The sequence below is a fragment of the Portunus trituberculatus genome, chromosome 50 (assembly GCF_017591435.1).
Source record: "Portunus trituberculatus isolate SZX2019 chromosome 50, ASM1759143v1, whole genome shotgun sequence".
Lineage (NCBI taxonomy): Eukaryota > Metazoa > Arthropoda > Malacostraca > Decapoda > Portunidae > Portunus > Portunus trituberculatus.
In genome coordinates, this window is record NC_059304.1 from 9551393 (window position 1) to 9563892 (window position 12500).

At 47.1% G+C, this 12500-nt stretch overlaps 1 protein-coding gene across 5 annotated transcripts in view; it reads right to left on the bottom strand.

Annotated features, from left to right (window-relative positions):
- Nucleotides 1–12500, bottom strand: part of LOC123499485 — a 143052-nt gene that overhangs the window by 88217 nt on the left and 42335 nt on the right. For 2 of the 5 annotated variants that reach the window (XM_045247506.1, XM_045247509.1), the window contains exon 2: nucleotides 2285–2320. The exons of the other annotated variants lie outside the window; for them this stretch is intronic. In XM_045247506.1, coding sequence (XP_045103441.1) covers nucleotides 2285–2320 — 36 coding nt within the window. The remainder of the gene's footprint in view (nucleotides 1–2284; nucleotides 2321–12500) is intronic. 5 annotated transcript variants of the gene reach the window in all.

Sequence of the window (12500 nt, forward strand, 5' to 3'; positions counted from 1 at the left end):
GTTACATCAACCAAGTTATATTACGTTAAATTAAGTAAGGTACGGTAAGTTAAGTTATATCAGGTAAGATAAAGTTAGGCTGGGCTAGATTAGATTAGGTTAGGTGAGGTGAGGTTAGGTTAAGTTAGGTTAGGGAAGGTTGCGTCGGGTTATATCTTAGTGAGTGAGTGAGTGAGTGAGTGAGTGAGTAATTGAAGACACCCCTCGGCCCTCCTCAGGTAACCCTTAGGGACAGGTAAAAGCCAGGGATGGTAGGCCAGGTGTTGTACAGGTGAGGCAGGAACCTAACGTGCGCATTTACTCCCTTATATAACTTCACTCCAATCACTAGCCAGTTATAACTATTTGCACTTCCTCTCTCTCTCTCTCTCTCTCTCTCTCTCTCTCTCTCTCCGGCTCTAAAATTGGAATAAGTATGTGAATGGCGAGAGAGAGAGAGAGAGAGAGAGAGAGAGAGAGAGAGAGAGAGAGAGAGAGAGAGAGAGAGAGAGAGAGAGAGAGAGAGTATATGAAGCAACCCTTATCCTGTTAACTAATTCTAGGAAATTGTACCATAAATATGAAAAGAGCACAGTGAGAGAGAGAGAGAGAGAGAGAGAGAGAGAGAGAGAGAGAGAGAGAGAGAGAGAGAGAGAGAGAGAGAAATGAAAAAAATCAATAACACTAAGATGATACTAAAACAAAGAAGAACCAGTAGTAGTAGTAGCAGTAGTAGTAGTAGTAGTAGTAGTAGTAGTAGTAGTAGTAGTAGTAGTAGTAGTAGCAAGAAAAGCACGAAAAGTAGTAGCAAAACAGAAAATATTGCAGCAGTAGTAGTAGCAATAGCAGGAGCAGGAACAAGAGCAGGAGCAGGAGCAGGAGCAGCAAAAGTAGCAAAAAAGATAATAATAATAAAAAAAACAAAATAAACAGGTAAACAAAACAGCGGGGGGAGGAGTAGGAGTAAAAGCAGCAGCAGTAGCAGAAGCAGCAGTTAAAGTAGCAGGAATGGCAGGCGATATGGTGGAGGCTTTCTTGATAAACAGCATCCGGGTAAGAGGGACATTAAGCACCTACGTTAGGGGGAGGGAGGAGGATAAGAGGAGCAGATCGGAGGATGGGGAGGGGGAGGGCGAGATGGTGGCGCTCAACACATCCTCTGGGGCTGCTAGGCATGAAGGACGCGCCCCACAGGCAGGTCAGGGCGGCGTGAATGAAGGTACGCCGCCCACGCCACATTAATTGGACCAGGCCGCGTGAAGGCGATGATTTACAGCGGCAAGGAACAAGGAGAGAGAGAGAGAGAGAGAGAGAGAGAGAGAGAGAGAGAGTGTGTGTGTGTGTGTGTGTGTGTGTGTGTGTAATTAGTAGTGGTGGTAGCGGCGGACTAGGAAGAGTAGGACTAGGAAGGGGAGAGAAGGAAGGGAGAGAAGTGTAGGGGAGAGGAAGGGGAGGGGATATAGGGGGAGGAATCATGACAAGCGTGACGGGGGGGAGAAGTAACAGTGATGGGGATGGATGGATGGTGGTGGTGGTGGTGGTGGTGGTAGTGGAGGATGGAGAGGGGGAGGAAGGAGAGTCCGTGCCTATGTTATGGGGGGAGGGAGAAATGGACGGGGGAAACTCCTATTGGGGAGAAAAACCGGGAAAACCAAGAGAGAGAGAGAGAGAGAGAGAGAGAGAGAGAGAGAGAGAGAGAGACGATTGTGGAAAAGGAGAGGAGGAGAAGGAGGAGGATGGAAGGGCTATAGCCAGAATAGAGGTGGAGAGGTGGAGGAATGGAGGAGTGGAGGGGGAGGATGGGAGGTGGATCAGGGTCGTGGGGATGGATGAGAGGTGGACCATGACTGGGTGGAGGTTGGTTACTGCCATCACCATAAAGGGGAGAGGGAGAGGGAGAGGGAGAGGGAGAGGGGAGAGGGAGAAGTACTGGACAGAAATGGGAGACTGTAGGGGTAAGAGAGAGAGAGAGAGAGAGAGAGAGAGAGAGAGAGAGAGAAATATATAGGGAGTTCTTTTGCGGCTTTGCACTTCTTCCCGCCTCTCTCTCTCTCTCTCTCTCTCTCTCTCTCTCTCTCTCTCTCTCTCTGCACAGAATCTCAATAGTCATGACACCAACCAAAGTCTCACCAGAAAGACAAATAATAAGTAATAAAAAATAAAAAATAAAAAACTATGTTAACTTTTTCTGTCTACCTTTTTTTTTTCTAGACTTCCCGAGCGCCTCACCTGTACACCTGGCGGGCTGGGGGGGGAGGGGAATGTAGCGGGACACAGGTGAGACCCAATCATGCCTCGTAATTACCTGCCGCCTCTGCTGTCCCTCGGCCCACACGCTTACCTGCAAGAACAATGGGAGGTGTGTCATTAAAGGTAGTTCCAGGTGTGTGTGTGTGTGTGTGTGTGTGTGTGTGTGTGTGTGTGTGTGTGTGTGAGAGAGAGAGAGAGAGAGAGAGAGAGAGAGAGAGAGAGAGAGAGAGAGAGAGAGAGAGAGAGAGACGGGTCTACATATATGGGAACACAAGTCCTATGCAAAATTTTCTGCCATCCATCTCCAGCCTACTCGCCTCGGTCACTGCACCACCACCACCACCACCACCACACGCCCGCCACCACCACAATGTTATCTTGCCATCCACTGCCCTACACCTTCCTACACCCCCTTCCTCCCTCCATCACCCACACCCACACACGCCAAACCCTCGTTACACTCGCCCCTTCACGCTAACGAGCCTTCAAGTTTTCTCGTTTCTTGTTTTTCACATCTCTCTCTCTCTCTCTCTCTCTCTCTCTCTCTCTCTCTCTGGCCGATGTTTTTGTTACTTCACTTAAAAACTTCTTGGCCTCCTTTCCCTCCCTCTCTTTTACTCTTTTACCTGTCTCCCTTCCTCCCTTGCATCTTTTTTCTCCTTTCCCTGCCTTCTCTTGGCTCTTTCCCTTCCTCCCTAGTTCATTCACTCACCCATCACTCACCAGGACGAACCACGAGGCTGGCAAGAGACCACTGCACGTATGATGACATTGCTATCATAACTTACACGTGTCACTCTCCCTCCTGATCCCCTCCCCGCTACCCAGCCCGCCGCACTGACAGGATACCATCAGTGTTTCTACTGCATACTGTGGGGAGGATTATTAGCTCTTTCAACTGCCGCTACGTGTTCCTTCCCCAAGCTTAATGAAATGGTTGGGTACAGGTTTAGTGTGTGGCTTTGAAATGGCAGTGACAGTAACTTTAGGGAGTGGTGGTGTTAGTGGTGGTGGTGGTGTTCAGGAGTTTTAGTAGTTGTGGTTTTGGCTGACGTTGTTTTAGTTTAGTTGGTGGAGTTAGTGAAGTGGGTATCTAGTTAGTTTTGCTTAGTAGTTTGGTTGACTAGTTGAAGTGTTTTAGTGTTGGTAGTTGAGTTACTGTATAGTGTTCTATTTGTAGTTTTTAGTTAGTTTTGTTTAAGTAACGTGGTCAATTATTACTCGGATAATGTCGGTGAGATTGTCATTTACGAGTTTTGATTACGTCAAGCTCACCCTAGTTCTGAAGTAGCTTTCCTTAGTAACATTGGCAGACTAGTCAAAGGAAGAAACGTCACATTGTCACTAGAATTCAGAGTCAAGGTCGCTGTGCCCAGTTACAGGCAGCGCCCAATACAACCTTACGGGCGTCACCTCTTCCTTCTCCGTTCTTGGATACCTGCTAGTACCGCGCCCCGACCAGTGCCGCCCAGTGCCACTCACCCACCGTCCTCCAGCGCCTCAATGGAGCTGTTTACCTTTACCAAACAGAAGTCAGCGAGTAGCGTCACATTTACTGTCATTATTTCATTAGTGCAGCGCCGACAGCCGAGTCTCTCTGTGTATCCTCCGGCACTGCTAACCCCTCTCCCCTCCTCTCCCTTTTTTCCCCTCCCACCCCTTTCCTCCCCACTCACCTTCATTACAAAAAAAAAATAAGCGAACCCATTCATTATTCAGTGGCCGGAGGTGGGCGGTGTACTCAGCTATGGTTGGGGAACGTGAGGGGAAGCGTGGCGGCGGGGCGGGGGCGGTAGTGGTGGTGTAGCTTTGGGGAATGTTGGAGGAGGAGAGGGAGGATCAGGGAATGCTGCTGAGGGTGGAGGAAGGTCGGCGAAGGCGGAGGGAGAACGCGGGAAGGCTGTGGAGGACGGGGGAGGGTGGGTGGAATCCTTGAGTATACATATTTGTCGTTTAAGGCAGTGGGTGACTCCCCTGTACACCCACCCCGCCTCCCCCAGCCACCCCAGTATTGTGATGCCTCCGTCAACCTTCGAATGGTGCAGCGCCCCCGTCACCCCGTCCAGCCCCGCCCCAGTCCTCCCCAAGCCCTGGTGTACCCTCCGATGGCGACGCCCCACCACACACGCCCCACGTGCATCACTAATGGCACTTCTGCTTCTTACATCAGGCGCACAAAGAACTCTCTCTCTCTCTCTCTCTCTCTCTCTCTCTCTCTCTCTCTCTGGTTCCCTCAAAGGCTCATTTGCTGCACTCAACAACCCATCAAAGGATTCGACACTGAAATAAAAACATGAAAAAAAAAAAAAAAAACATTGAAGCGCCTTGACACAAGCACCCGGCCGGCAACCACCACGGGGGCCGCCTGCCTGCCTACGTGTGTGTGTGTGTGTGTGTGTGTGTGTGTGTGTGTGTGTGTGTGTGTGTGTGTGTGTGTGTCCAGCTAATTGTATATCGAGGCGGACCAGGATATGTGAAGGGGTGGAGTGAAGGGACGCGGGGAAGAATTAAGGAAAGGGGAAGAGAGGAGAGGGGAGAGGGGAAGGGAGGATGAATGTTTATAGATAGGGAGACTGACAAGAGAGTGAGGGTGTTGTTGTTGTTGTTGTTGTTGTTGGTGTTGGTGGTGGTGGTGGTGAAGATTTAACATTCCATTTCTCTCTAGTTCCACATTCTTTCACTCACTTCCTTTATCCGTTACCTTACTCTTCCTCTTCCTTCTCTCCACAGTCTCTCCTCCCTTCCCAGTCCCTCCCTTCCCTCCCTGGCCAGTCAGTCATCGTCACGTCACCATCAAATTAGATACAAGTGATGGGTGTGGTACATAAAACAAACACACTCATTCTGTACCCTGCCACACACTCTATACTCTGTCTACACCCTACCAGCCTTGTCCTTCACCTTGCTACACACTCTACACAATGCCTACACCCTGTCACACTCTTATTTCACCCCGCCATACACTCTGCACCTTCGTTCTAAACCCTGCCGCATAGTCATTCTACACCCTGCCACACTCGAGCACTCTGCCATCCTACACGCTATTTTAATAACCTTCCACCTTCCTACACCACTCCACACTCCTCCCTAAACCCTACAAAACCTCTCCCTTTTACCCACCTCACACACTGCCAGTCACTCTACAACCACCACCTACCTACAAGACTAATCGCTACACCGACCTATACCTTACCACATACACCCACCTACTCCACCTTCATTCAGCGGCCCCTCCAGTTACTTAGTCCACATTAGAAGCACAATAACTTAAATTACCTCCAGAGAATAACAAAAAGGAGGAGGAGGAGGAGGAGGAGGAGGAGGAGGAGGAGGAGGAGGAGGAGGAGGACGAGGAGTTAGAAGCAAGCTGGCCTCACTTCACCCCAGCAACACACACTATCTCCCCTCTACCAGACCCCATTCCCGTCTCCCCATCACCGGCCCCCACCCGCCGGCAGCCATACATGGAGACCCAGCACAAAAAAAACAATACACTGCCGCAGCCGGTGAATGACAGGGGGAGCAGAGTGCTAACCCTCCGAGTGCTGGAGGAGGAGGAGGAGGAGGAGGAGGAGGAGGAGGAGGAGGAGGAGGAGGAGGCAAGAGAGGGGAGTAGTGTGGCGTGTGGCTATACATGAAGGCCCTTCTGCCTTCCCTATACTGTACCACCACCTCCACCACCACCACCACCCCCACCACCGCCACCACCTCCTCCTCCTCCTCGCCAGCACCATACGGCCTACACACCAACCTGTCATTACCACCACACCCTACTGCTCTCTCTCTCTCTCTCTCTCTCTCTCTCTCTCTCTCTCTCTTACCTGCTGTGTGGTGAGTATGGGCGCAAAATCCTCCAGTCACTCTCACCACCACTACCACCACCAGTGTCGCTCCTCCTTCCCATCCCCTTCCCTCCCCTCCTCTTCAAACACGGAGACAAGAGAAGGCCGCCTGTGACCTTGAGAGGGCACTGCCTGACCCCTGGCCCCTGACACACACACACACACACACACACACACACACACACACACACACACACACACACACACACACACACACACACATGCAGCCCATTTAATGTACAGTTACGTCATTATCAAAACGAAAAAAAAGTAAGCAAAAAAAATTATCTTTAAATTCTACACACACACACACACACACACACACACACACACACACACACACACACACACACACACAGAGAGAGTCTTGTGCTTACTTACATACTATAAAGTACTTTTTATTTCCTACATAAACGCATAATGTACGAAAGAGAGAGAGAGAGAGAGAGAGAGAGAGAGAGAGAGAGAGAGAGAGAGAGAGAGAGAGAGAGAGAGAGAGAGAGAGAGAGAGAGAGAGAGTTTTATTACAATATGGGTCTCAAAACGACCTCTCTCTCTCTCTCTCTCTCTCTCTACATGGGGAACCACGTCCATCCATCAAGAGACTCACCTCAGTAAGCCTCACGCCCACATCCACCCACCCTCAACCCTTCCCTCACACCACCACCCTCCCTTACACACCCTTACTTACATCACTGACCCTTCCTCACCCCCATGTTCACTCTCTCACCCTGCCTTCCTTATCCAACCTCTTTGTCTTCCTCACGCCCTCACACTCACAAACTCTCCCTCTTTCATATTTTCGTTAACACCCTCGTAATTGCTTTTGAAATCTCTCACTTAATTTCTCTTTTAATTCTTCGTCCTTATGCCTCTACACGTCTTCTTATTATTCCTCCTCCTCCTCCTCTTGTTTTTCTTCCTCCTGCTCTTCCTCCTTTTCTTCTGTCGTTATATTAATCTCTTCAGTACTGGGAATCATTTTTACCATGAGTTTTGGATGTGATTAGACGACTTTATTGACATTAGGAAGGATCTAAGGACGTCAGAAGATTGATGGCCAGAGTCTTCACTATTCTAACCACTACATAAGTTTCTGAAGCTGTATAAAGTCGCTAAATAGTAGGAAGAATGAATATGAAAATGCGTCATGGTACTGAAAATTAACTGTCAAACACACACACACACACACACACACACACACACACACACACACACACACACACACACATTCTCTCTCTCTCTCTCTCTCATTAAAGTGAATGAGGAAAATATATGAAAAATAACACGCTCCGCTGAAGGAAAGAAATTAGGAAGGTGGAGGGAAAAAATTAACTGAGGAAGTAAGATTGATGTGGGGGAAAAAATAGTTAGGGAAGGAAATTAGTGCCCGGAAAATTAGAAGGGAAAAAAGTTAGGTGGGAATGATTACGAGGTGTTAGGGGAAAAAATAGCAGAGAACGGAAGGGAAATTAGAGAGAAGGTAAGATTAGGAAGGAGAAAAAAAAAATCAGTGAAGAAAAGTAGACAGGGGAAAAAAAATGGTATAAGTAGGTAAGATGGAAAAAAAAAAAGAAGTGACGAGCAAAGAAGAGGAGGATGAAGAAAAAAAAAAGAGATAAGATTGATAAGTAAAAACAGGAATAAGGAAAGGAGAACAAGGAGTGGGCAAGTTAAAAGATAGAAAATAAAGAAATATAAGATAGAAAAGTAAAAAATGGGAGAAAGAAATCTAAATAACCAGCAAGAAAGTAAGAAAAAAATGACAAGGTAAGAAGAAAAAAAAAGATTTAAAAGCAAGAAATTGGGCTAGCTAAGAAATTTAAAAGAGAGAAAAAAACACGATAAAAAATGTAGGAAAGAAAGCGAATCAATAAAAAAAAAAACAACGAAGGAAAAAGCAAGAAAAAATACAATAAAAATAAAAAGATAAAAGAAATGAGAGCAAGACGAAGAAAGAGTAAAGGTTATAAAAAAAAAAACAAGAAAATAAAAAAGAATAAGCAAAGTCACGGATGCATAGACCAAACAAATTACTCAACCTCCTCCTCTTCCTCCTCCTCCTCCTCCTCCTCCTCCTCCTCTTCCTAGATACCTCCAGTTTCCGAGAAGACCATGCGGCATTCCTCCCATCACCCCCCCTCCCGGCATCCCTCACCCCATTACCCCCCCTTGGTGTTATCAGAGGCGCCCGGCAAGTATTTCGAGACGCGCCTGTGACTCACAACCTGAAGAGGAGCACAAACACCTGCTGGGGGAGGAGGAAGAGCGGGGAAGGGGAGGGGAGGGGAGGAGGATGGTAAGGTGAGGAAGGGGAGGGGAGGTAGGTAAGAGGGAGATAGAGAGTAAGGATGAGGAGACATAGAGGGAAGGAGGGAGGGAGGGAGGAGACAAGAAGGAAGGAAGGAAGGAAGGAAGGAAGGAAGAGAAAAGGAGAGAGATAGAGGGAAGAGAAACGATATATTTGTATATTTAGAAATCTGAAGGAAAGAAGGAATGAAGGAGGTAAGATAGGAACATGAGAAATAGGAAAGAAGGAAGGAAAAACAAGAAAGGATCAGAATAAAGAGATAAAGGAGACAAGGAGGAACAAAGTAGGTTGGCAACAAGAAAACAAAGAAGGAAGGGAAGAGGGAGGAGAGGAAGAAGAGAAGGGAGATGAAAGAGAAGGGAGAAGAAGGAGAGTAAAGGAAGGAACCGAAGGGCAAAAGGGTTGACAAAGGGAGAGGTGAGAGGTGCTAAGGGGAAAGGAAGAGGCTTTGAGGGGAAGGGAGCAAAAGAGGAAAGGAGAGGAGAGAAGAGAAGGGAGAGGAGAGAAAGAAGAACTAACAGCCGTGACCGTCCATTTCAGCTGACAGGAGACTGACAGCTCTCTCTCTCTCTCTCTCTCTCTCTCTCTCTGACCTGACACGTGTCTAAATATGGGAGAGAGAGAGAGAGAGAGAGAGAGAGAGAGAGAGAGAGAGAGAGAGAGAGAGAGAGAGAGAGAGAGAGAGAGAATTTGAGGAAGGAAGGAAAGAAGATAGACGAAATTAAGGAGAAAAATAAGATGATGGGAAGAAAGAGAAAAATAGTGAGATGGAGGAAGAGAGGAGGTGAACGAAGGAAGAGGAGAGGAGAGGAGAGGAGGGAGAAGACAATGCTATACAAGATCAAGTATCAATAGACACAACAAGGAGACTGGGAAACAAAATGCAGTCAGTGGTGGTGATGGTGGTGATGATGTAGATGGTGATGATAGAGGTGGTATTGTTTCCCTCTCTCTCTCTCTCTCTCTCACCTTGCGTTACGTATTCTCCACACTTATTTTCCATTCTCTCCCTCCCTCTCAAGCACCCCTTTTTTTTTCCCTCTCCCTCCAGCTCTCTCTCTCTCTCTCTCTCTCTCTCTCTCCCGCCCCACAGTGATGGAGGTATTACAAAACACAGCTTGAACATTGCATTGCCCCTTCACACTGAGAATTAATGGGGAGAGAGAGAGAGAGAGAGAGAGAGAGAGAGAGAGAGAGAGAGAGAGAGAGAGAGAGAGAGAGAGAGAGAGAGAGGAAAAATGAAATAGTAATGAACAAAACACGAAAAATGCAACAAACAAATAAAGGAAAAAATAAACACGGAACGAGAAATAAATGAGAAAATAAAAATAAATAAATAAATAAATAAATAAATAAATAAATAAATAAATAAAACATGGCAGAATAAATATGAGGAAATTCTTTGTGTGTGTGTTTTTTTTTTCTTTACCTGAATGAAAAATGAACAAAAAAAAATGAAAGAGAGAAAGAAAGAAAGAAAGAAAAGAAAGACATGAGAAAAAGTCAGCCCTGAAAAATACGAAACAAATAAATAAATAAAAAAAACAAAAGAGAAAAAAACAAAGGACAGAAAAAAATGAAACTTATAACAAAAGCACAAAAAAGAAGAAAAGAAGAGACGAGTGTACGTAAGAGGAGGAGGAGGAGGAGGAGGAGGAGGAGGAGGAGAGATGTAAATGCAGGCAAGAGCTGGTGATGATGAAAGAAGAAAAAGAAGAAAGACGTTAAGAAGGGAAGGAAGGAAGAGAGAGAGAGAGAGAGAGAGAGAGAGAGAGAGAGAGAGAGAGAGAGAGAGAGAGAGAGAGAGAGAGAGAGAGAGAGAGAGAGAGAGAGAGAGAGAGAGAGTACTACACACACAATAAGACAGAGGGGAGCCTAAAACAGAAGGTAGGTAAATACGTTTCCCCTCATTCTTACTCTCACTCCTTTACGCTTCCCCTCCCTCTCTTCCTCTCACTTCCCTCATTACATTTCCCCATTACCTAAGAGCACAACACCACACATTCATTAGTAATAGTTCTCCCTTAACTTTTCCCCTCGTTCCTAACCCTTTCCCTCTTCCCACTTCCTCTCTTGTATTCTATCCCTTATTTCCCTCTAACGCTCTTTCTCTTCCCCTCTTCCCCTCTCTTTCCTTCACTTTCCCCCCCTTTCCTTCTTCCCCCTGCTCCTCCTCACTTCTTCCCTCTCCCTTTTCTCCCCACTTCCCTCTTCCCCTCGGTTTCCCCTCCCCTCAGACACCCCGAAGGTAGATACTGCAGCGCTCAAATTAAAATAGAAGTGGGTATAGGGGATCACTCTCCCCTCACCTACTCCCCTCACTCCCCTCTCTTATTCTCATTATGCGTGCACAAGAAAAGGGTATTACCTCTCGCTTTTATATCCCTCCCTACTCTCTCTCTCTCTCTCTCTCTCTTTCTCTCTCGTGTGTGTGTGTGTGTGTGTGTGTGTGTGTGTGTGTGTGTGTGTGTGTGTGTGTGTGTGTGTGTGTGTGTGTGTGTGACAACTGTAATCGCTTTAATTCCTGCTGACTGGTGTTACTCTCTCTCTCTCTCTCTCTCTCTCTCTCTCTCTCTCTCTCTCTCTCTCTCTCTCTCTCTCTCTCTCTCTCTCTCTCTCTCTCTCTCCATACAGACCCTTTATAACATTCCACAAAGAGAGAGAGAGAGAGAGAGAGAGAGAGAGAGAGAGAGAGAGAGAGAGAGAGAGAGAGAGAGAGGAGGAGAGGAGAGGAGAGGAGAGGAGAGAGAGAGAGAGAGAGAGAGAGAGAGAGGAGAGGATAAATGGAAAGGAAAGGAAAGAAAAGGAAAGAAGAAAAGAAAGAAAAAGAAAGTAAAAGAAAAGAAGAGAAGAAAAGAAGAGAAGAGGAGAGACGAGAAGAAAAGAGTAGGGTTTCTTACCTCTAAAAAGAAGAAGGAGGAGGAGGAGGAGGAGGAGGAGGAGGAGGAGGAGGAGGAGGAGGAGGAGGAGGAGGAGGAGGTTATCTAACAAGGAACAAAACAACATATAATCTCTTATCTCTCTCTCTCTCTCTCTCTCTCTCTCTCTCTCTCTCTCTCTCTCTCTCTAAGGCACTTCGTTTCCTTCTTTGTTTTTACCAGAAAGTTGATAATGAGGGCTTCGGGATGCCTGGTTACCTGTGGGAGGGGAATATGGTGACGGGAGAGCGGGGAGGGGAAGAAAAGGGAGAGGGGAGAGGGGAGAAGGGGTGACTGCAGAGTTAGGGAGTCAGGGAGGATCTGATTAGGTGCATTGAGGGGAGAAAGAACACGTGAGGAAGGAGACTGATGAGATAAGATGAGGGGAGATTACTGAGGGGAGATTACTGAGGGGAGATAAGAAGTTTAGTGAGAGAAGAAGGTTAGATGGACAGGAAGATATGAGTGGAAGTGATGGGGAGAGGGAGATGTGGTGAGGGGAAGTGGAAGATGTGAGGGGAAAGAAGAGGCAGGAGGAGAGATGGAGAGGAGAAAGGAGGGAAAAATGAGTGTATAGTTGGTGGAAAAAGTGGAAAGATGAGAGGAAAGGAAGAGAAGATGAGGGGAAAGGAGGGGTGGGGGGAATGCGAGGGGAAGTGAGGGGAAGCAGCAGGAAGAATGTAAGTAGATAGGAAAGGTGAGGCTCTTACCTGTGTGAAGTCCCTCGAACACCTGATTAAATCCACACACGGCTTAACCCCTTTTTTTTCTCTCTCTCTCTCTCTCTCTCTCTCTCTCTCTCTCAGTATGTATGGACGAGAGAGAAAAAAAAAAGTGATATAAAAAGAAACTGTCGCTGAGTCTGTCCTTTTACTTACTTATCACGGAGAAGACCTTGAATAACACAGTGCTAGGAGGAGGAGGAGGAGGAGGAGGAGGAGGAGGAGGAGGAGGAGGAGGAGGAGGAGGAGGAGGAGGTACAGCAAGAGGAAGAGTAAGAAATTGTACATAGACGGTGACCTTGAAACTCTCAGCACCGTGTCATTAGAGAGAGAGAGAGAGAGAGAGAGAGAGAGAGAGAGAGAGAGAGAGAGAGAGAGAGAGAGAGAGAGAGAGAGAGAGAGAGAGAGAGAGAGAGAGAGAGAGAGAGAGAGAAATCAATAGCATATATTCCTAGTACTGAACGAGGTGTGTACTTAA